General features: G+C 41.0%; 1 protein-coding gene across 1 annotated transcript in view; it reads left to right on the forward strand.

Annotated features, from left to right (window-relative positions):
* The window catches only part of llgl2 (LLGL scribble cell polarity complex component 2), a 50,304-nt gene extending 45,660 nt beyond the window's left edge, over nt 1–4,644 (forward strand). Inside the window, exons 22-27 of the mRNA XM_080872449.1 lie at nt 463–613; nt 1,585–1,610; nt 1,782–1,829; nt 2,172–2,214; nt 2,908–2,969; nt 3,073–4,644. Of these exons, the coding sequence (XP_080728575.1) occupies nt 463–613; nt 1,585–1,610; nt 1,782–1,829; nt 2,172–2,214; nt 2,908–2,947 (308 nt within the window). The 3' untranslated portion in view covers nt 2,948–2,969; nt 3,073–4,644. The remainder of the gene's footprint in view (nt 1–462; nt 614–1,584; nt 1,611–1,781; nt 1,830–2,171; nt 2,215–2,907; nt 2,970–3,072) is intronic.
* The last annotated feature ends 19,475 nt before the right edge of the window (nt 4,645–24,119 follow it).

Here is a 24,119-nt window from a genome sequence, read left to right on the forward strand (position 1 = left end):
AGATGCCTGTACAACAAGACCTGATTTTAGAACGACTTTGATTTCGCTCGCAGAAAAAGTACTGGCTTCATGGTGCTAAACTGGGGTTACAATTTGTATATTTTGTGATTTGTGTTAGTACATGCCGACAGACTTGTATTGTGGGATAAATTAATCAGATTAAAAGATCCATTTACTGTCAGATTATTATGAAAACTGGATTGTTTCGTTTGTATGTTTGTTGGTTTTAAATGGAAAGAACCCTCATGCCGCTTACATCCATGCTGTTCAGTAACTGCTGCCACGAGTTTTTAGAAGTGAGATTTTCTTCCTAAAATGTGATTTTTATCATGTTTTTTTGTTGCTGTTGTTGTTCAATGGACAGTCATTTTGCCAGTGCACTTATCTACATTCATAGGTCCCCCCACCCCCACCCCGCTTGCCACTTTCACTAAGCTCCTGTGTGCTGTTGTTCTCCCTCAGGCTTCTACCTGATCTCCCCGTCTGAGTTTGAAAGATTCTCTTTGTCGACCCGCTGTGTTGTGGAGCCTCGTTGTCTGGTGGAGGCTCCACTTCATTCTGGCTGCTCCAACCAACACCAGTCACAGCCAGATGGAGCTTCATCTACTCATAGGTACTCATAGGTTTCCTTGTTTTCATCATGTTGGTGTTTGCTGAATACAAAAGTTTGCTGTAGGGCAATTTAAGCCAGGTTGTTAGATGATGCTGGTAGTTACAACTTCCATGTTAAATGGGAGTAAAATCATTGTAACAATGCCAAATAGTATATAAAAGAGAGTGAAAGATTGTAAAGACTGACCCTGGTGAAGAAATAATAAACATTAGATAGAAATCTCACTGATGTGTGCAGAGTGTGTAGATAGAAAGAAAAGTAAAAATGAAGTTAGCTAAAAAAGGTAGACGCAAGACTGATATTGTGTAACACAGAAGTGCAAATTGCATTTATAAAAAAGAGGAAAAGACACAGCGGTCTGGTCTGGTGGATTTGATGGCCGTCAAAGTGGCTGTCTGACGTTCTGATCCCTGGTTGGTGAAACTCACTCTTGGGACATAGAATGTCCAAAATAATGCGTGAGGCTGAGAGATGCCGACAGTCCTGACTCAGGCGTGCCTCAGCACCTGGAAAAGTAAAACCGCTCAACTAAAGCGCATAGTTGAGTGGTTGCCTCCACCAGTGTGTGAATGTGAGAGTGAATGAATAGTGGGATTGTAAAGTGCTTTGGGTGCCTTGAAAAGTGCTATATAAATCCAATCCATTATTATTATTATTATTATAACATATTTTGCCTCCTCCTCCCAATGTATAAATCACTAGCTCCAATATAGTCAGTTATGCTGTTTTTGTCTTTTATTTTCTCTTAATGTTTATAAGTGACATCAACCTTCCAGTGACTGTAGATCGAAATCAGCCAGTATGGCTATATCAGCAAAATGTACTCATTTTACTTCCAGTTCATTGTCCCCTTTTAACGAATATTTTAACAGGATATTAATATTACATGTTTTACATATTACAATAATTGATATGTTTTGACATCCCTAAGAATGAGCTGTCATTACTTTCTGTCTTCTCTGTCCTTTCAGAGCCAAACATGATGGTGAGGATGCAGGTAAAACAATTAAAAACAAATAATATCATTGTAAGTAAATGTGCATGTGCCACATGAGTGTGTGTTCTGTGTTCTGTGGTGTTTTATAATTCTGTGCTATGCTAAATGTGCTGTCTGTTTTTACACGTACCTTGTCTATGGCTGACTGTGTTGACATGCCATCTATTGCAGAAAATGCAGCTAAACATGTTATGGAGCATGCTTTGCTGAATGATGAGAGTGAGTACAAAGGCAGGAGAATATCCTGAAATATAGACCTGGAATAGCATGTCCCTCAGACATTGTAGTTGTTCAAAGGAAATCTGGCTTCAGTTGTAATTGAATTATACGCTACCTTTTTGAGCTGGTCCTGCAGCCTCTTACTCACATTGTCATTTGAAACATCCAAATTACATGTCTCAGAACCATATATAAGCACATGACTGATACAACTTCATTTTTTCCCCAGTGAGCTGGCTTGTTGTGACTGAGCTAACGCTCAAAGTCATGACAAAGTGTGGTGTTGTTAAAAGCAATAGTTGGTTACAGTTGTTTTTTTGTGTTTTGTTTTTTTCTTTTCAGAAGTACTTCAGGAGATCCAGAAGTCACTAGAAGGAGATCAAATGCAAGTATCACAAACACATTCTTTGTAGTTGTACAAAAATTACACAAGGAAAAAAAAGATGTTGTGCCATTCTCAGGCTGGAAAAATGACTGCAGTGTGCAGCTAGATCTGCTTGTAAGAAGTGTTTGCAGCGTGCACCTCCGGGGGGGGAAATGTACTGAGCAACTTCAGTCTGTGTTGTTACTGTGATGCTGGTGTTAATCCCAGAACTCTGAATCCATTAATATTTTTCCCAATTAACCTTTAAAAGTAAACTGACGTAATTCTTTGGCTTAAAAAGCTACCAACATTTTTTTCTTGCAGATTTTCACTTGATATGTTACGAGAAAATTGAACTCATTCAACCCAGAAATTCTTCTAACATTTCTCCAATATTAACGACAAACATCACACTGTGCATTTTGACCATACATCTTTACTTCAATCTCAATCATCCAAATCATTTTTGAAAGTCTTGTGGGTTATTTAAATATAACCTTGCAAATCTAAGGCACGGTTCTATGTTCCTTATAGCGAGAAGAGGCTTTTGCCTAGTAACCCTTGCAAACAAGCTGTATTTGCTCAGTCTTTTTCTAATTGTATCATAAACTTTTAAAATGCTGAGATTATAGCTCTTGGGTTTTTAAAGGTGAACTTGAAGTTGGACAATTGTAACCAATCGTGTTAATGGATTCTGTTTTCTGTTTGTCAAAGGTCATTCCTGGAGAATAATGTGAAAAGTGCTGTAGCGTGAGGAGCCTATCTCAACAGCTGAGGTGAGACTTTGTAGCACTTTCTTTCCTACAAATGCAAAACATGCAATCAATTTTTGAATCCACATCTGTTGGTTCATGGTGTTTTTGTGCTATATCTTTACAGAGAACCGACATGTTGATATGTCTAAAATGGACCTAAGCAACAGATCTTGCCTCCATTTTAGCTGACACTACTGACACCTGACCCCTCTCCTCAAAGACTTACCCATCCCGCCATTTACTGATGCTGCGCTCATACTGGCCCCTTCATAGAGACACCAATAGGCTCTTGTCAGAAGTGCTTTCTGAACATCTAGGGCTTTGGCTCAGTAATGGTGCAAAGAATGTGAAGGAAGTGACACCACATGTGCCTAAGGACCATACACTGCTGCCATAGCATGGCCACACCCATTTAAACCCAAAGCTGGATGAGGCACATTACTGGCGTGTGACCGGATCCCTTCAAATCAGCCTTCTACATCTGACATGGAAGCTACTGAGCTGTTTTGTTTGGTATAAAACTGTTTGTTTAAATTCACTTGATGTTCTAATGGCCTTTATCACTACCAGCATCACCATCTAGTCACTGTACTCTGCTGTATATCTTACTGGCCTTCATCTCCTCATAGAGACATGAAGAAGAAATTTGGGGGATGATTTTAAATAACATTGATAAATATTTTGTGTAGTTTAGATTTGTGATTTGTTGTAGGAAAGCCCATTTCTACCTGCAAAAACATGTTGTGTCCAAAATTATAAAGTGTTAAATTAACAAGTTGCTGTAACAAAAACTTGACAAATTCTTGAGACACTGAAACGCAGAGGAAACGCGCGTTTCAGTCTGAATTAGGTGACACTATTTTAATTCGTTTGGGGTTCTTTGTTGGTTTTGTTTGTTTATACAACATTGATGTAACACAAATCATGCGTTTTCACTTCATGCATAGTCTTTATATTTTTTCATGTCTTAACTTTTTAAATTTATATCGACAAAGTTGGCATGATTTTAACTTTTAGTGGGTTTTTTTTTTATGTTAATGAGCTTCCATGCTATTCAGAAAATCAGTGGAACATGTTCAGTAATGCCTGAGATGATTGATGTGTGTGCGTGTGTTATTTTGACTTATCATTTAATTAGCATTACACATTCTTTACACCACGCATAGGTACTGATGCACTACTGCAATTTTTGTGCATGTTCTGATTTTAATATTTTGCTTTTGCAGGTAATAAATACTGTAATTTAGGAATGTAATTATAAACTATTGTGCTGAAATATTTTTAATATATAAATGACTCTTTACCTGTGGATCTGTTGTAACTGGGGTTGGCTGCTATTTAGATCACACAAGGAAATATTTTGGTACTATCTCTCACAATGCTGGGTGTTTTAGCATCAGTCTAGAATCTATTTTTGTAGTGAAAGAACGCTAATTTTTTTTAAATAACTTTACACTACAGTTTTCTAGGATAAAATTGTTTTTTCAAAGAATGACTGTCTGGCTCTTTTTTTTCTGCACAGTATCTCCATTTTTTTATTTTTTTTAACATAGCACAAAATGACTATGCTGCAATGCAATACTTGATTGTGAGTGTCCCCAAGTCTTCAAGTCTATGTGTGCTTGGTTCAGAGACCACATGTCAACTCAGAACCCATTATTTGACCCTCATGAACTGCCAAAGCTCAGTACTCCTTTTTGGTATCGTTTCCTCTAAAAAGCCTAGCTACAGTGTTATGTACTTGCAGAGCATAACTATCTCTGGTAAAATCTATACAATAAAGGAGGAATCAGCTGTCCTGCGTGATCCAAGTGTTGATAATAATAAAAACTTTATCTATAAAGCACTTTCAAACAAAGTGCTGAACAAGTATTTGAAGATAAAAATATATATATACAAATAATAAAAACAATACAGTTTAAAAACTGATAAAGCAAAAGGGAAAAGCAATAAGAACCAGGAAAAACTTGAGGCATAGAATTAATACATGTAGGACAGGGGGAACAAGTTTAACACTTGGATTTGAAAACCACAAAGCATGCCTGCCTAATATCTTGAGCGAGGTTGTTCCACAAAAAAAAAAAAAAAGCAGGCTCCCTAGTAGTTTTTCTTCTGGTTTTAGGAACCTTTAGAAGGCCAGTATCCTGAGATCGGAGAGCACAGGATGGAACATAGAGGTACAAAAGGTCAGAGAGATATGAAGGCGCCAAACCATTTAATACCTTGTAGGTGAGCAACAGGACCTTAGAATCTGCTTAAATCTGGCAAGGCAACCAGTGAAGAGATTTCAGTACTGGATAATGTGCTCAAAATTCCCAGTTTTGGTTAAAATGTGAGCATCTGCATTTTGTACCATCTGTAAACCTCTAAAACTTTTCTTCCGTAACCCAGTAGGGAGAGCATTACAGTAATCAAGCACAAAGGCACAAATTCATGGACAACAATCTCTGCACTGCCAAGTGATAAAACTTGTCTGATTTATTCCTTAGGTGATAAAAGACAGTCTTTGTTGTCTCTTTTACATGAGACTTGAAGGAGAGCTCTACCAAGCCACACGCCCAAGTTTTTTACCTTTAAATTTTAAACTGCTGGCTAAGGGTAAACATAAATTCAGTAAAATTATCATTCACATCGGCAGTAATGACACCTGGTTATGTCAACCGAAGGTCACTGAAATTATTACTGAATTGGTGCTTAACTTTGCCAAAACAATGTCGTACTCTGTAGTTTGTTTAGCCGCATGTCCTCCTTAAATTGCTGGCTGTCTAAGTGGTGTCCCCAAAACGATGTGGGCTTTATAGATACTTGAGAAACTTTCTGGAGGAAACCTGGTTTTGTTAGGAGACACGGCATGCATCCCACTTTGGATGGAGCAGCTCTCATTTCTAGAAATCTGGCCAAATTTATTAAAGCCCCCAAAACGTGACTATCCAGAGTTGGGACCAGGAAGCAGAGTTTCAGTCTTACACGCCTCTCTGCAGCTTCACACCTCCTGTTATCCCCTCAAAACCCCATCCACTTAGAAACTGTCAGCTCCCAAACAGACTTACTTAACTTAAATGTGAAACCAGCAAAATACGACTTAAACATTAAAAAAAATCACAAACCTGGTTACAGCAGGATCATTATGTTAGCTTAAATGAATCAACATCCCCGAGTCATACTAACTATCAGAATCGTTGAAGCACAGGCTGAGGGGTGGTTTGGCAGTGGTTTGAACTCACCTCTCTGACATCGCTCACAGAGTAGTCTCTCACATTCAATTGTACATTTCTGAAGCCCCTGGAACCCCCCACTTGTTGTAGGTCAAGCAAGCTGGTTATGGGTCCACATTTACTGGACCCATAATAGCATCTTAGGTTGGAACAATTTCTGTCACCAGCACTGTTTAAAATCGTGTTTGTCTCCTTCAGCCATCTGACACCTCGGATCTGTCTTCAGGTATTGCTGTTTATAATTACTTAGTATTCAGAAAAGGCTCTCTCTCCCACCTCATTGTCCCTACGATTGTGCAGTAGATTTGCTTTCAGGTGCTTCGCTTACTCAGTGATCACTGATCAGGATTCTCCAGTGTGACAACCAAGACCAAGGTATCGGTCCACCTAACCATCTTTTTGTACCTTCCAAGTAATACACGGTGCCCAGACCACCAGGTATACCTGCCACCCTGGTAAGAACTGCACCATCTCTTTTCTCCAGTGCCTGTTCTGGTCCCATCTTTAAGGATGTCAAAGACTACCTGTCTCCATGTCCTGCCTGCATGTCCTGAACACCACTTGAAGTGTGTGTAAGACAGGTAGAGGGAGGAAGTACTGGTCAGCCCGAGTTTCCCTCTGATCCCTCCCTTTCCTCTGATATGTCGGGTTTAGAAAAGTAAGTAAGTAATCACAGCAGTTGTAGGCTTGGGTTCAGTCTCTGGCTGGGGTCTGGAGCAACCCTGGAAGAAACCCTGCTTCCTCATGGAAGTCTAAGAAGATTGGACAAGGACTGCAAGTCACCTCATCCTTAGTCTATAGCCAAGGAGGATGCTGACTGACATCACCAGGTTGCTGGTCCAGGTCCAGGGCCTGGTCCAGCAAGAAGGAGAACAACTAGTCTGAGGTGATGGAGACTCCTGGTGTTTGGCTCCTGCATATATACATTATTCATTTCTTGGGTGCTGCTACAGATTCCCAGTAGCTTGTCAGTATTGTTTGGCTGATCAACTGAAATGCAGACTGCAGCATTGCCAGCCCCCCTCTGTTTTAAGTAAGAGTCATTGTGTCCCATCAGCTGTTCAATTTAATATTAAATATAAATTGTGCGATTATATACATTACAATACAAACCTTACACTATTAATAAAAGGCCAACATTTTGCATTTAAGTAATCATTTTACCTTAAAATGACATGAAAACACAATTTCTAACTGATTATTACATATAACAAACAGGTTAATAATGTATAACAACAGTGAATAATCATGAATTATGACTTTGTAAAATCTTTGAGATAAAATATCTGTTTTCTCTATAACTTACTGGGACATGCAACAGCTGAAATTCTGTAATTTCATAATGGAATGTCGGATTAATTCCATCCTGGGTAGGTTCCTCTACACGTATAGCACGTAGAGGAACCTGTTTCTCACCGTGCTCTTTCTCATCCTGTCCATCAGCTCATATTGTTAATGTAACCCAGATGGAAAAAACACAATTAGATGACACAAAAGATAAAAGAAGAGACAGTATTTATTTTCTTTATTTTACTTGTTTACCTCAAGTGTTACAGTTCCTATCGCAATCGAATGCACTGCTCAGTTCACCCCACATGGTGTTGCCTCAACTGGGAGGTGAGGTGAAGGCATGTGATTCTCCTGGGTTTCTTTCTGATCTCAGCCATGGTAGTGAAGGCAACTACTGAAAAGAAGACCTAGAAACACAGAGAACAAAAAGGGGAAAACCCAGAGTTAAACTGTGGGACAAGAAAAAAACAGAAAGCCAGCCTACTTACCTACTGGAAGCCTGGAGCTGAGTGAGTGAATGAAGGAGAGAACTAATGTCAAAAACTTGAAGATTCTTACCGTCCTTGTCCATGCTAATGCTAGCACAGGCTTACCACTTACTATCCAGCTGGAGAGCTGCTGCTGTTCTGATACTGGTGTGTTCGGCTTTGAAACACAAAGCAACTGTGAGAAACATTTTCCTGTAGCTGCTCTGAAGCTATTTTTCCTGTCGGTTCACTGTGTGCTAAAGAGAGTAGTGGTAATATTAAAGTTATGAGAGTGAACTAAAGTGGATAATTGTTACGGTCCTGGGCCGTTTGACTACTCCCAGCTGTGTTTCCCTACTGTTTCTTCCCTCGTTATCCCTCTATGTATTTAAGCCTTTTGTCCTTCTCTGTGTGTTGCTGGTTTGTCTGCTTATCATCCATGTCATTTCTCCAAGTAAAAGATGAATAAAAGGATCCGTAACTCAAAATTTCAAGTTTTTCCTAAATTTTGAAGTAATAACTCGAAATTTCAAGAAAATAACGCAAAACTTTAACTTATGGATCCAGCTTTTAGTCTGAGACCTGTTTTTTTCCCCCTGAGACCTGATGAATGTTTGCCTGACACCTGAGACCTGACATTTTTTTGTCTGAGACCTGACGACTTTCTTCCTGAGACCTGAGGGTGTTGTAAAAATGGTCGACCGTGGCTCAAGAGTTGGGAGTTCGCCTTGTAATCGGAAGGTTGCCGGTTCGAGCCCCGGCTCGGACAGTCTCGGTCGTTGTGTCCTTGGGCAAGACACTTCACCTATTGGTGTTGGCCAGAAGGGCCGATGGCGCGATCTGGCAGCCTCGCTTCTGTCAGTCTGCCCCAGGGCAGCTGTGGCTGCAACTGTAGCTTGCCTCCACCAGTGTGTGAATGGGTGGATGACTGGGTGTGTAAACCGCTTTGGGGTCCCTAGGGGGGACTAGTAAAAGCGCTATACAAATATAGACCATTTATGTTCCATGTCTCCACTCAGGTTTTTGGCTCCTTTGTATTACTTTTGCATGGTGATGGTCAAACAAAGCTTTCTGAAGCATTAAAGCTTGTGTTGAAGCATTAAAGCTTGTGTTGAAGCATTAAAGCTTGTGTTGAAGCATTAAAGCTTGTGTTGAAGCTTCATTACTTGAAGCTTTTCAACACAGTCATCTCTGGGGACATCTGGTGGCCAAAAATATAAAGAACAGCTTGAAGCTACAAATTAAAGTGTACTGCTTCATTATGACTGCCCACTCCACAGAGTGGAGTTCACAATCCGGTCTGATGTTGGGCCATCTTTGTGTTGCTTTGAAAATGTAATTTTTGGGGGTGAAAAATTATGTTTAATTGCTTAACAAAAAAATTTGATCAATAAACATTCCTTGTTTAAACATGGGCCATGATTTGGTCTTTCTTTGCTTTGACTCCTTGATGTTGGTAAATACAATAGATGAAAAATACATATAATATACATATAATAATGTACAACACATTATGGAGTGTGCTTCTGTTGTGAGGTCCTGCCTCAAGGTAGTTATGCAATTAACCGCTGGAAAGTGTTTTTATAAATAATATTATATTAGGCCAATTTTCTTATACACATTTTTAAACCTGGGCGTAGAACTGATTGTGAACTGGAAAGGGGAAATGCTTATGAACTTGTAAAGTAAAAACATTTACTTTACTTGCATGCATTTAAGGATATGCATGCAAGTAATTTGTTCTGCTATGCGATGGCTGAGTCTGTTTGTTTTCTTGGAGATAATTTCTCCTGCCTAAGAGAAAATCCTCTCACATGGAACAGAAGAGGCTGGAGTGCACAGAAACTGAGACGCAAGTTGGTAGAGATGCAGGTATACGGTCGTCCTGGGTCCTACATACTATCACCTAAAAAGAACAAATAAATTAAATTGCTGCACATTTTGTAGGATAACATTTTAAGATTATTTTAAAAATAAAATTATTTAATGACATGTATATTATGAAAAGCAAATGTTTTGTTAAGACATTTTAAGTTTTTTAATTTTTCAGATAAAATAAACACACGCAAAATGAAGGCAAAAGTTAAGTCTCAGTTAAGTTGGTTATCTGTGTCTGCACTTGGGTCCTATTTCTCTCCACAATAATTGTGCAGTGTTTCCGAACAGTGTCTTTTATTTTATGCTGATTTAAATATAAAAGAGTGAGTCTGTTTTATTTTCCTGTTGCCAGTTTAATGATGCTAATTTAAAAAAATCAGATGAAGAGAGTAAAATAATGTTCTATTTTGTAATATGCAAATTATTGAAAGAATTTATTTCATTTCTACTGTGAGTCTAACGTAACTGGGGGTAATTTTTGGTGCAGACCTATAGTGTTAGAGAAATTAAGCTCGATACTTTGATACCTCTAAACCGAACTCAGCATGTGTACTTTGTTGTTTTATTTGCACATGGTTTTGATGTGGCTGTGATGTATGAAATTTTGAATGTTAATGGTTACTCACCATCAGTATTACTGAAAAGAGAAATATGTGAGTACTTGAATGTTTAGTTCTCATATTTCATGCATGTTGTACAGCTAAGATATCTTACATCTTGATGCAATATTTTGATATTTAATTTAAACTTTAAATAGTTCTTAATATGATAATAGACCTGGGTTATAGGTTAGGTGTTTAGAGAGAACAGGAAAGTCCGAGGACCAGGACGAGCTTCTGGTCATAACAGATGTTGAGTCAACCACTTTGAGGAAAATCACCATGAAGAAGATGCACACGTACACACTCACACATATGTTCACACTGCACTTACAAAGATCAGGAAGTGAAGTCAGGTGTTACCGAAACAATTCTTTAAAGGCCCTAACGGACACTTTTATTTCATTTAAGTGTGCACACTATTCATGTTATTTCTGATAATTAGAGTCAATTTGATTATTTTGTACTCTTTCTGTACAGATTAGACAATCTTTTTTATGCATTGTAACAATATAAGAGTTGCTACTCAACAGTTATTCTTGTGTCTGAGTCATTATTGCTGCTCAACACTTTGGCTCCTTACGAACTTATTACTAGCCCAAGTAGTTACTGTGCTGTAGTTCACTTTTATATCTCTAAAACTGCATTGAGCACTTGAAACAGCACTTCTCACCTTTCCTCCCAACCATTTAGCAGATGTCCATATGAATGGCAGCACAGTGCTCTGATCAGCCAGGTAGAACTAAATAATTCAGAAGGCCTTCTGTGTTTGTGTGGCTGCACTTTACTGCAAGCAGTTTAACTTTGTCATTGTTGTGTCACAGGCATACAATGTTGTTGGGTGTATATTACATATGTGGCTCTCTGCCCTTGGTTTAATTTTAGTGGGTGGGATATTTGTGTGTCAGCTCTCCTCCTGAGCACAGCACATATTTCGATCAGTAACACTAGTTCTTGAGGAAAAGCGAGAGGACTTTGCGGCCCCCCCAGCTATGCCTTGGTTTCATCTGAGAAGCCTGGTAAGCTATATTACACTGAAATGAGCTCTGTGCTTTTACCCCCAGGGACACTGGGTATAGAGCCACATCTAGGCTGAAGGCGCAGACAAAATCTGCTGTTTACTGTTACTGTCATCAAACTTGGAAAAGATTTATAGCCTCTTTGAATGGACTTTCCTTCCTTGTGTGTTATCCTTATCCTGAAGATTAATTCTAGCCCACAAAGTTAGCTCAGGAATGTCAAGTAAGTCGAAAGGATCAGGGACTTAAATCCTGAAATATGGTCTCAATAGTGAAAGATGAAGTCAAGGACCTGGTTTCACTCAATTTGACAGCTATGTTACTCGATAATCTAGTCATCTATATTTATTTAATTTTTTAGATTTTGATTTAATGTGTAAGGCTTTACCTCTTACCTTTCTTTTTGCAGTCTCAATTTTCCAAATGAAAACTTTAATGACAAAAAAACCATTTTGTTTTTATACTTTGTAGGTTAGTTCAACTCTGAAGAACTGATTGCATACTACAACTTGAATCCCAAGCTAGAACGGATTCCATGAAACAGAAGACAAAGACAAAAACAAACAAAATTCTATGAATAAATGTGAGACAGAATAGTTCTAAAACAAGTCAGTCTCCTCAAGAAAGAAAATGGATTTTATTAACACTAAAGGATGGAAAGTCCAATGAAACTAAAAGAAATGTAAGAATGAAAGCAGTTCAAAGCAGAAGAGGCTCCAATGAAATGGAGCATCATACAGAGGAAGAAAATAAAAAAACAGGACATGGAAAATTGCATGCACAACACAAGAACGATAATGACTTTACAGGTGGGAAAAAAAAGATGACCAAACATTCACCAAAAGTATTCCCAGCCATTCAAAATAGGATTAATAATGGGTTCCACACTAAGCCTGAGAAAGAGAGGGTATGCAGGGAGCTCAATGGAGGCATCGGTACACGAAATTAGTAATAATGAGGAGGCGGAGGAACAGAGTAGCGATGACGAGCCAGTTAAGATGCAGGCTAGTGAGGAAAGTAGTGAGCGATCTGAGGTGTTGAATACTCAAAGAGATACAGAACAGTCAGCAAAAAAACAATTAGACAAGGACGAAGGTGAATCCACCAGAAGTGAGTCTAAGGACCAAGAAGAAAAAGAGGGGAGAAAAGAAGAGGAACAAAAACAAGAAGAAGACGAGCAGGGAGGTTATCTATGTGAAACTATCAACCATGACAGATTTGCAGACAAGAAGATAACCTGGGGGGAAAGGTCTAAAAAACCAACTGCTGATAAAGTCGTCAGACAACACAGAAACACTCCCGCAAAGCCTGCTCAAGGATTGAAATACAAGATGTTTAAAAAGACAAAGGATCAGCAGGCTGCAAAGACAGAAAAACAACGGGCCAAAGCAGAGAAGCTAAGGTTGGAAAAGGAAGCCAAGGAAGAAAAGGAGAAGAAAAAGAAGCCACAAAAAGAGTACAAATCTCGTTCCACAACAGAAGGGGTTCAGCCTCCAAAGGGTATTTCTCTTATCAGGACTGACCCAGCAAAAAGTGAGACCCAGTTAACAAATAAAGTAAAAAATATCAGAGGGAGAGATTCTTCCGTAGAAGTTGATCTAATCATGCTTCCCAAAGCCAGAATTGAAGAACTCAAAACCATTCTGGATCCAGAAGAGCAGCAGGGCCAGAGTGTCATTAACAGGAAGTCACGGATGTTGCTCTTGGGGAAAGTCAAGACATTATCTCTCCAACGCAAAGCAACCACGATTTTGGCAAAGCCTGATAAAGAAGAAACAGTTACACGCACAACTGATGGGGGGTTCAATAATTTTAATGACCATTTGATCGCACGGGAAAAGGGTATGAAGAGTTTGTGCAGGCTGTCTGGCTGGATTCAAAAGAAAATGCCACAGGGGTTAAACTGGAGAAAAAATCTTTCTGCTTGGACTAAAGCAATTGGGATTTCTCGCTGGCTCTCAATTCAAGCCATAAACCAAAAACATGGCCTAAGAAAATCTAAGGGGAATATTTTCAAACAAAAGATGGCTGTAGGAGTTGCCAGTAAAGCCAACCTGGCTAACAGGAAAAGCAAGAGCTCCACTGAGAACAAAATTGTTGAAGAGAGAGCAACCTTCCAGGGTACGGACAAGGAAGGAACAGAAGAAACAGTCCTAGGTGGGGAGAAAGTTGTAGAAGCCAGATATGCTGTTGTACTCCCGACAATGAATAAACTAAGCAAGGAAAATATAACAGAAGCACCTAAGGCAGATCTTCAAACTTCTACTCCAGCAATTCTACCAGCAGAAGCCACAACCCCAGAGCTCAGACCTCCAAAGCCAGGTGTCAAGTCTGTGCTCCCTGTCAAACCAGATCTAAATGTCGTAAAGTGCATCAAGAAACCCTTGTCTGGAGGATTAACATCAGTTCAACATGAGCCTAAAAGCAGTTCTGGACTCAATGAGTCCACCGCTGAAGACAGAAACAGCAAAGGCAATCAAGATAGAGTCAATATGTTCGAAGCTGCAAGAGGGAAGGTGAACACCTCTCAAATCAACATAACCAAGATGTCCTTGTCACTGGGTGGTCCAACACAGGCCTCAGGACAAGAAGAACAAAGAGGTAGTTTAGCTTCAATGCCCACTTCTGCCACTCGACCATTTCCAAATGGAGAGTCCAGTGCAGAGAGATCAGGTGTTCGGTCTTTGTGTGAAGAAGAAGCAGACAAGGAAGTAGCTCATCTGATGGGTGAGGGGAGAATATGTTCTATCTCCAAACCAAAGGTACATTGGACTGGGAACCCACGGATGAGTGGAAAGCCTCAGGTAGGGGTTACATTTTTGTTAGTGGACTTTTAAACAAGCATTGTTTAATATGTGGCTAGAAAATGTGAAATACATTTATTTAGGTATTAAAGGCTTTTTGTAAGGCCAAGATTTACATTTGGATAAAACAAATAAGGGAAAAATTTTCATACATAAATAGATGTGTAGCTAACTGTAACTGTAGCCTGTAATCACGTTGATGCTAAGATGGTTAACATGTGTAAAATCTTGGTAAACTAACAATTAAGGGAGTGCTATCATTGCACGCAGCAACAATAGCACTCAATATGTGTACTTCTCTCAAGCTATGCTCAAGACAATACATCTTTCAAGCTTAGTTGTCAATCTTTTTCTGTGTGGGCTCAGGACTGGTTGTGCGCTGAGAACATGTTGCCCCATCAGACAGTGGAGAAGCTAACCAAATGGACAGTCTATGAGGATGAAGGCCAAGCCCGGCCCATCCCATCCCACAATGGCAGGGAATGCTGGGAATCAGAAGATCCCAACCAGGAGATGCTAGAGAGTCGACTAGTGAACATACAGGTATTGATACTCTGTTTTAGTATAAAACTATAAATCACTTCATGACAGCAATATTTAAATGCTACTATTAGTTTGAAAGGGGGAGAAGGCATTGGGATTAATAAGAATTCAGCATTTCCAATTCGATTATCGATATTCCTTAATATACTACACAGAGCAGTTTTCTTTAAAGTAATGCAGTAAGTTATGAGGTGCCTTAAGGGACATTATTACTGAAACGCTCTCACACACACTACTGAAATTTTAGCTCTCACACACACAACTGAAACGCTCTCACACACACTACTGAAATTTTAGCTCTCACACACACTACTGAAACGCTCTCACACACACTACTGAAACGCTCTCACACACACTACTGAAACGCTCTCACACACACTACTGAAACGCTCTCACACACACTACTGAAATTTTAGCTCTCACACACACAACTGAAACGCTCTCACACACACTACTGAAACGCTCTCACACACACTACTGAAACGCTCTCACACACACTACTGAAATTTTAGCTCTCACACACACTACTGAAACGCTCTCACACACACTACTGAAACGCTCTCACACACACTACTGAAATTTTAGCTCTCACACACACTACTGAAACGCTCTCACACACACTACTGAAACGCTCTCACACACACTACTGAAATTTTAGCTCTCACACACACTACTGAAACGCTCTCACACACACACAACTGAAATTTTAGCTCTCACACACACAACTGAAACGCTCTCACACACACTACTGAAACGCTCTCACACACACTACTGAAATTTTAGCTCTCACACACACTACTGAAACGCTCTCACACACACTACTGAAATTTTAGCTCTCACACACACTACTGAAACCAGAGGCATTTCTGCTGAACAGGAAGTTGTTTCCTGACAAGGAAACTGATGGAAAAAGTGGTATATTTCAAAACACTACAAGGATTTCTACTCAGCAACCTGCTAGTACAGCAGTCCCCAACCTTTTTTGCTAAAATTTCAGTAGTGTGTGTGAGAGCGTTTCAGTAGTGTGTGTGAGAGCGTTTCAGTTGTGTGTGTGAGAGCGTTTCAGTAGTGTGTGTGAGAGCGTTTCAGTAGTGTGTGTGAGAGCTAAAATTTCAGTAGTGTGTGTGAGAGCGTTTCAGTAGTGTGTGTGAGAGCGTTTCAGTAGTGTGTGTGAGAGCTAAAATTTCAGTAGTGTGTGTGAGAGCGTTTCAGTAATAATGTCCCTTACGGCACCTCATAGTAAGTTACTCAATTTCTTGCTGGAGAAATTCATTTGTTATACTACTCATTAAATAACTTTCATGTTACTGTGTAAAATGACCTGAAATGCATGCATGTCTTATAATTACCATTTAACAATATAAACCTAAGGCTACAGTCCCACGCATCACCACAAATCTCTATGCTAAACTTTCTCTTAGTATTTATATATGAACAAAAAAACCAGACAACACAAAGCAAAAATGAAAACCAGAGCAAATAGACTTTAAAATGATCAGTGATTCTACTTTAGAAACATGATCAGGTATAAACAGAGGCTGCATCTTGACTGGTCATCTGTTTAAGTTCAGGGTCTGGCTGCAGAGCTGAGGTCAGCATTCACTCAACTTTAACTGAACTCTGGGTTCTTGGCTAGCTTAGCATTAACATGCTCTCTGTGCTGATGCTTGCAAGGAAGTGAAGTTGTGTTAGCAACATAATGCAGTTGTTTCTGTCCTGAATATGGTTTTTACTTTACCATTGAACCCTTGTCTTTAGGGCAATAAAAATAAAAGTCATTTCCACATCCACACTGCAGACTGCACCACTGTTTTCCTCCTCCAACCCAACTAAAATCATCTGTTTGTAATGCGAGTGCAAGTAGAACTGATAAGCAGGATCGATAGGCATGCTAACTAACAATTCCAAGGAACTGGACTGCTGGGAATCAGTTCTCTACGAGAACCGAAACATCAGTTTCATGATCATTGATATACAAATTGACAGGACTATTAAACAATGATCAAGAATATCCTTCACAGAGAACTAGAGAATGGATGTAGTTAGGGCACTAGCTCTAATCATTAGGCAGCTATGCTATTTATAAGCCTGGGGAAATCTGCAGTAAGCTGAGACTGAAGAAATCACTTGTATGAGTGATGAAATACTTCTACCACTAAAACCGCTGTCCAAATGAACAGTCTTTCCGTCCACACCGACACAGCATTTTTACTCAAGGAAAATTGAGCTTATCAAAACGCTCTCCAATGGGAATAAATTTGAAAACGCCGTTTTCATGTCGCAGTGTGGACTGTGAAAACTGAGGTTTTCGAAAATGATGATGCATTTTAGTCGTATGATGCAGTCATATGACCAATTCAACTAAGATGGCGGACGGCATTGTTTAGCAGTTGTTTTGTTTGCCATCAGTTTGTATCAATTTATGGTCCAGATAGCTTTTCTTCAAAGAAGATGGAGTGTTTACTCAGAGCTGTTGTTCAGTGGTGGAACGAGACGACAATTGTGTTTCATTTTGTTGCGACGTTTCAAAGAGCCGGAAAGTAAATAAACGACCGACGGTCGAATCGTCTTATGTTTCACGCATAGGAATGTAAGCGTTTTCAGTGTGAATGAACAACTCTTTGGAAACAACTGAAAATGATGGAGCCACTTTTCATATCCTCCCTGGTGAATTTGATGTGTTGGTCCACCGAGTTAATGTGATGTGGTGAATTGATTTTCACCCAGGTGCCATCCACACACCTGAACTAATGACTTTGGTAGGATAGCAAAGCCCTCTTTTCATCTTCTTCCATGTATAAATTGGCCACAATGGGTGAAACTAGGGAACCCATGGCACACCCAAGTTTCTGCCTGTAGTATGATTGTAGTAAGATTAGGGGAAACCTGCAGTCAGCTGAGACTGAAGAAGTCACTTGGATGAGTGATGAAACATTTCTCCCACTGAAAACGCTACAGCCAGATGGACAGAATCAACTTTTGGGGATTTACTTACCTGGGTGATTGAGCATGCATCAAGATGCATAGAAACCTATTATACAAATGCATATCCTAACACTTGAATGAGTACTGATCATTTAGGCACAATTTATATTGGGCAATTTTCTCATTTAAAAAGCTTCCTGTGAATACAAATAATTTATTTTTTAATAAAGTGGGAGTTTTCGTCTTCTAAATAAACAGAATAACTCATCACCCCTCTACTAGAAAACATAGATTTACCCATTACAGACAAGACACAATAGCACCACCATGATGGTTTAAATAAGCTGAGAAATAAAAGACTTGCTGCTGGTGGATTTATTGCCTGCTCTTTGTATATACAATAGACCTTATAACACACAGCATCACACTGTCATGAGGTTGCAGCCTCATAACACTCTTCCATTCGAGCAAACTGAATTTTTTGCCTGCTGTGGAAAGCTTTTGAAAATACTTGACCAAAACAAATCACACTTTAAACCAGACCTTCCCAAAGTGTGGGGCCCGCCCCCTAGGGGGGGCGCAGAGCCATTGCAGGGGGGGCGTGGGATGAAAAGGGGGGAAAACAAAAAAACAACGCTTGGACACTGCTAGCACGGGGCGCCCACACAAATGCAAAGCAGGAGATGAAGCATCGCTGAATATGTTTCCAAACCAACTTCATTTTAAGCCAAAGACTAGAAAATATGGTGAAGCATATCTGCCCTTTGGCTTCACCTGCACAAATGCCAAGGTAGGTCTCCCCTGCAGAATTGGTTTTCCCTGCATAGGGAGCAGCGCTGGGCTGTTCAAATCACAGACAAACAGTATCCTATATTCTTGATTTTTAGTTCACAAACACTTGTTGTAATGACTAACTACTCCTGACATTTTGGAGATGTTAGCTCTTTATACAGCGGGATATAAATAATATCAGGTTGATCTTGCCACGATTTTTCCCCAGTTCAAATCACGGACAAACAGTCTCCCACAGTTGTTTATGTTTTTAAACCTATTTTGCACAGAGAGGCATTTTTTGAAAAATGTATTGATAGCAATGTTGAATATTACACAGGAAAAAAACAACTACACGTAAAATAATCACACCGTGACGCCTCTGCCTTTGTAAATGGAGGGACAGTAACTGCGTGTGAAAATGTAAGCGTGTAAAACCTGCACACAGTCAGATTAACAGTATTTTGTCTCTATCTGCTATTCTGCAATTAATCTCATGTAAACAATAACGTGGCGCACAGCGTGACGTGAAAAAAGGCACATACCTTTGACGTTGCATGATGAACTCTGTATTCCTCGTCCACACGTAAACGCAAAAAAGGAGTTTTAAAAAAATCTCAGTTTTCGGTGATTCAAAACGCTGTTTACGTGTAGACGAAACAACTGCGTTTTCAAAAATACCCGCGTAGGTGTGGACGTAGCGTAAAAGAGTAAGTAGTTTATTTTATTACTACCTGTAATTTATTGCAGTTTACTATTTGCTTAATTGTTTACTACATGTTTGAGGTGTGAAATAAACCGCAATGGAGCAAAATATGGGTGTGTGGTTGGAGGATGTGTTTGTGCACGCGCAGGGGTGGGGGTTTGTAAAACAAAGGGGGGCCCAGCAAAAACAGTTTGGGAACTACTGCTTTAAACCATCAAGGCCTCTAGAGCAGATCCTTGCCCTTTCTGACAAGCTTCATTCAATGTTAGCCAGACTGCAAGATGCCTGTGGAGATGAGGTGGGGGGTTGAGCTGTCTGCTTTTACAGGTGATGATCCCCGGCAGCCAGAGTGCTATAGAGGTGGATGAGGTGGACGATCTGTCCCAACTGGAGTGAGTACAGACACAGACACACACACTCACGCACGCACTCTTTATATTTTAAATTGTGCATAGTTTCAACCTTTCTGTCTAACGGTTATAGAGAGGTGTGTGAGAGTTCTGTGCTTCTGAATTTGAAGAAGAGGTTTCATCGTGACTGGATTTATGTAAGTTTAAACGATTTTGAGTCTTTCTTACTCAGTTCATATGAAAAAAGGTCGTAATTTATTATATATAATCAGCATTTTAAACTGCACATCAGAACAAGCTTTCAATAAAAAAATTATGTCATTACTTTGTGGAATAAACATATATATCATCTATTTTGTATTATGTATTATAGTTTTAAATATGATAACGATAACAACAAATTGTAAATTGTGTTTTTCCTAATGATTACCAAATGTTGGTGTGGTTATGGTTAAAACCCTTCATTCCAAAACAACAATTACTGTAAATATTAGTTTCTGTTTCACAATAGCGATCAAAAGTAATGTTCATAAATTTAATAGTAATTTTTTACCATTTACAATTTCTAATGTACATCACTAACAACTTTACAAATACCATCCACATTATGACTTTTAGTTTTGAGTTCTCAGGGGTGACTTCTCACGAGTGAGTAATTTATCTACATTATATAGGCCTGGTCCGTAAACCACCTGCGGCAGTGAAGCATCCAGCTGCCCTATGAGCAGGAGATTTGGGGTAATGGGGTCAGGATCAGTACTATCCGAAGATGCTTAACCAAGAGGTTTCACATTAAGGATCCCTTATACTTCAATGAGAGCCGTGCGGAGGACTTCTTCTGTCACACTCTGATCCTTCAGGATGACCTGGAATGCAGCCTTAACTGACCTTATCTCCCTTTCCCAGGCTCTTCCAAAATGGGGTGCATGCGGTGGATTATAATGAAAGGTTATCCTCTGCTTTGCCAGCTGTCCCTGAAGAATGGGCGTCATTATAGAGAAAACTTCCTCTAACTCTCGAGCCCCACCTCGGAAATTAGTGTCATGATCCGACCATATCTCGAATGGTGTACCCCGATGGGAGACAAATCTTCGCACGGCCATGTGGAAAGCGTCTGAGTCCAGACTTGGCAGCAAAACCAGGTGTACACATTGGGTGGTTAGGCACTTGAAGATGATGCCCCAGTGCTTCTCCTGCCTCCGGATATCTTGATGGTGTAGGTACCAAAGCAATCGACTCCAGTTGACCAAAAAGCAGGTTTGTGGATCCGGAGTCTCACTGTGGGCAAATCAGCCATTTTGGTGGGAACAGGCCTCCCCCGCCATTTCTGGCACTCTACACATTGTCTTTGATGTCTCCGGATTACTTGTCAACCTCTGATGATCCAATAAGTGCGCTGTATCTCTGCAAAGACATGCTCTGGACCGGGGTGAAACAGAATTGTGTCGAAGTATTGGACAAGGAGCTTAGTTACCGGGTGTTCTGGAGGTAGCCCAATAGGGTGTATGGTGTCCAGACCTTCAGCACATCTCAGGTGCCCTCCAACCCTTATCAGGCCAGTAACCAGATGTTACGTTCCCCTGAGGGGTCTAGGCGGTGAGGGGGAAGTAACAAAAGGTGTCCAGGTCAGAAAAAGGAGTCAAGGAGGCAAAAGGGTTAAATTAAAGAGTTTTATTAAAGTAGCTCAACTAAGAGAGACGGACAAGCCGCTATCACCATTTAAGAAAAACAAACAAAACTCAGGCGTTGGTCAATAAAGCAAAGTCAAAAGGAAAGCGCAGCTCACTAGCTGGAAACCACAAACACAGCTCACTAGCTGCAAACACCACAAAACACACACAGCTCACTAGCTGCAAACACCACAAAACACACACAGCTCACTAGCTGCAAACACCACAAAACACACACAGCTCACTAGCTGCAAACACCACACAAAATGGCACTCTGGCCCAGAGCTCACCTTTCCCTGGGCTTAAATACTTTTAATTACTGATGTGAGTCAGCTGTGTTACAGGGAAAGGTGGCACCTCAGGCAGAAGAGGTGGTGGGACACGCCCACACAGGCACCTTCAGGAGGAGGCCCTGCTAGGGCCGTAACACCAGATCATACTCAGGGCAGAGTGCACAAAGTTGACTATTTGGGGCCAGAGTTCTTCCCTTCATCAGGGCCATCACATCCTCAGGAAAACTGTCATATTGAGCTGACTTTAAGATGGCTTTCTCTGCTTCCACATGATCAGTGGCGGTCATTGGAGGAGAAGCCGCCCCGTGACGACCATGGTAAGTGGCTTTCACAAGCTCCTCCCAAGATGTGAAGTTGCCAGGGTCTGGAGTAGTAGACTTTGCCACTGTGACAAGCCCACATAGCATCCCCTTGTGTAGCTCATCTGTAGTCTCAGCCCTACCAGTAGGTTGGGAGGGCCAGTGCGCCGAACTTTGTTGCAAGAACTGGGGGCCCTGAGCTTAACGACTGCCTGATGAAAGACTACAGAGTTTCTTCCCCCTTGTGATGTCATCAGCCGGGTTTTCCGCTGAAGTGACATACCTCCACTGGTGAGAACTGGTGAGCTCCTGGATTTCAGCAATTTGAGTCCCAACAAAGACCTTGTACCAGCAGGAATCAGACTGCAACCAACTCAGCACAGTAGTAGAGTCAGTCCACAAGATGGTATTTTGCAGTGGTAGGGTAAGTTCGGTTTGAAGCTGCACTCCAGTGAGAGCAGCACTGAGTTTGAGACGAGGCATGGACAATCTCTTCCGAGGAGCGACTCAGGATCTGGCCATCAGGAATGAAGTGCTGACATGTCTGTGGCAATCTGTGGTCCTTAGATAAGCTACAGATCCATACACTTTCTCTGAGGTATCACAGAACACGTGCAGCTCAAAGGTGCAACTTGGAGACACTGTAGCAAGTGGCACATAATACCTTGGTAAGGTAATGCGGCACGAAGGACACCGGTGACAGGTTCATCCCAGCCCATCTCCTTTTGCCACATAGACTGTTCAAGAATCTTCCCTCTAGTGGTATAGGGAATGATAAACCCTAGAGGGTCATATTGGCTGACAAGCACCTTGTACACATTGCAAAGAAAGCGAAGCAGAGGCTGATCTTCAGGAAGCAGGCATACCTGATGAAACATGACCTTTATATCACAGCTTATGCATCAGGATGCTGGCGAAATCAGATTAACACGACAAGGAGTGAAGGGCTACGCGTGGGCCCTGGCAGAAAGAGGTCATTAAGGGCAGTTTGCTGGTACAGGAAGAAGCAGTTGAAGCCTAGGCGGGCTTTGTTGTTGTGATGCACAAGATGGTGTGGAATGTACCAGAATTCAGTGGAACCATTTACCTCCTCCGGAGTCAACTTTACCTCATAACCAGCCTTCTCCAGTTTCTTGATCTCCTGGTTGTATGTCTGCACTCTGCTGTGATCCTTGCGTAGTCGACGCTCACTGGCTCTCAGAAGAGCCATGACAGCCTCTAGAGGTGCCTTCACCTGAGGAAACTCTTTGCGGCGAAGCAAGGGAGTAGCATATCGTTCGACCCCCTCTACCTGTACCCGGACTGTCCTTGATTCAAGGATATCTATTGCCTGCTGGTCCTCCATTGACCTGATGACTTCCTTTTCATTTCTAAACGGCAGGATGTCAGTCTGCCACAGCCTCTCAACATCTTTGTAGAGCTCTGGTGTCTGTGGGATGAACAACGATTGCAAGCATGCCTGTCCAGCCGCTGGATGTGGAAGACTTTTGGCAGGTCCCTGCAGTGCCCATCCCAGCTCAGTACAGACAGGTACTGGCCCTCCAGAAGGGCCACGGATCACCGCGCATACAGGAGTGATAAGATGCAGGTGATCTGATCCAATCAGGATCATAGCTTTCACCCGACTGAAACCTTTGAGGGGAAGTCTTTGTAGTTGACTCTACTTCTTTTTGAGTGTTTCCACTGGGCAGGATTGCTCCAGAGCCAGTTATTCTGCTGTGAATGCATTCGGTATTTGATGCCTCACCTTTGGCTTAGTTTTAGTGGATACCTCCAATGATATGCTTCACCCATGCAGCTGCAGGACATCCTGTCTGATGGTTCGCAGGGCCAGAGCTTCGTCTGTCTGGGCAAGGCCGTGGAACTTCACAGCAGCAGGCAATATTATGGTTCTCTCTGAACCGTCATCCAGCACAGCAAAGGTGTCCATGATGGAGTTGGACTCTTACCACCTTCAACATCACTCTACCAGAGTGACTGGGATGGTCAAGATAGATGACACTGGATGCATTGCACATGGTAAATGGACTGATTCTTACATAGCGCTTTTCTACTCTCCCAAAGCACAGGGAGAGTCCCAACATGCCTCATTCACCCATTCACACCCACTCATACAAGCACTTCTAAACTCAAGTGCAAACTAACCAACATTCACACACATTCACACTCCGATGAACGCATCGGAGGGCAACGTGGGGTTAGTTTCTTGCCCAAGGATATTTGGCATGCAGACTGGGGAAGCCAAGGATCGAACCACCAACCTTCCAGTCAGTAGCTGATCTACTGTACCACCTGAGCCACAGCCACCATACACATGGTCAGGATACTGGGATTCTGTTCTT

This window comes from Rhamphochromis sp. 'chilingali' (genome assembly GCF_963969265.1).
Source record: "Rhamphochromis sp. 'chilingali' genome assembly, chromosome: 22".
In the NCBI taxonomy this organism is placed as follows: domain Eukaryota; kingdom Metazoa; phylum Chordata; class Actinopteri; order Cichliformes; family Cichlidae; genus Rhamphochromis; species Rhamphochromis sp. 'chilingali'.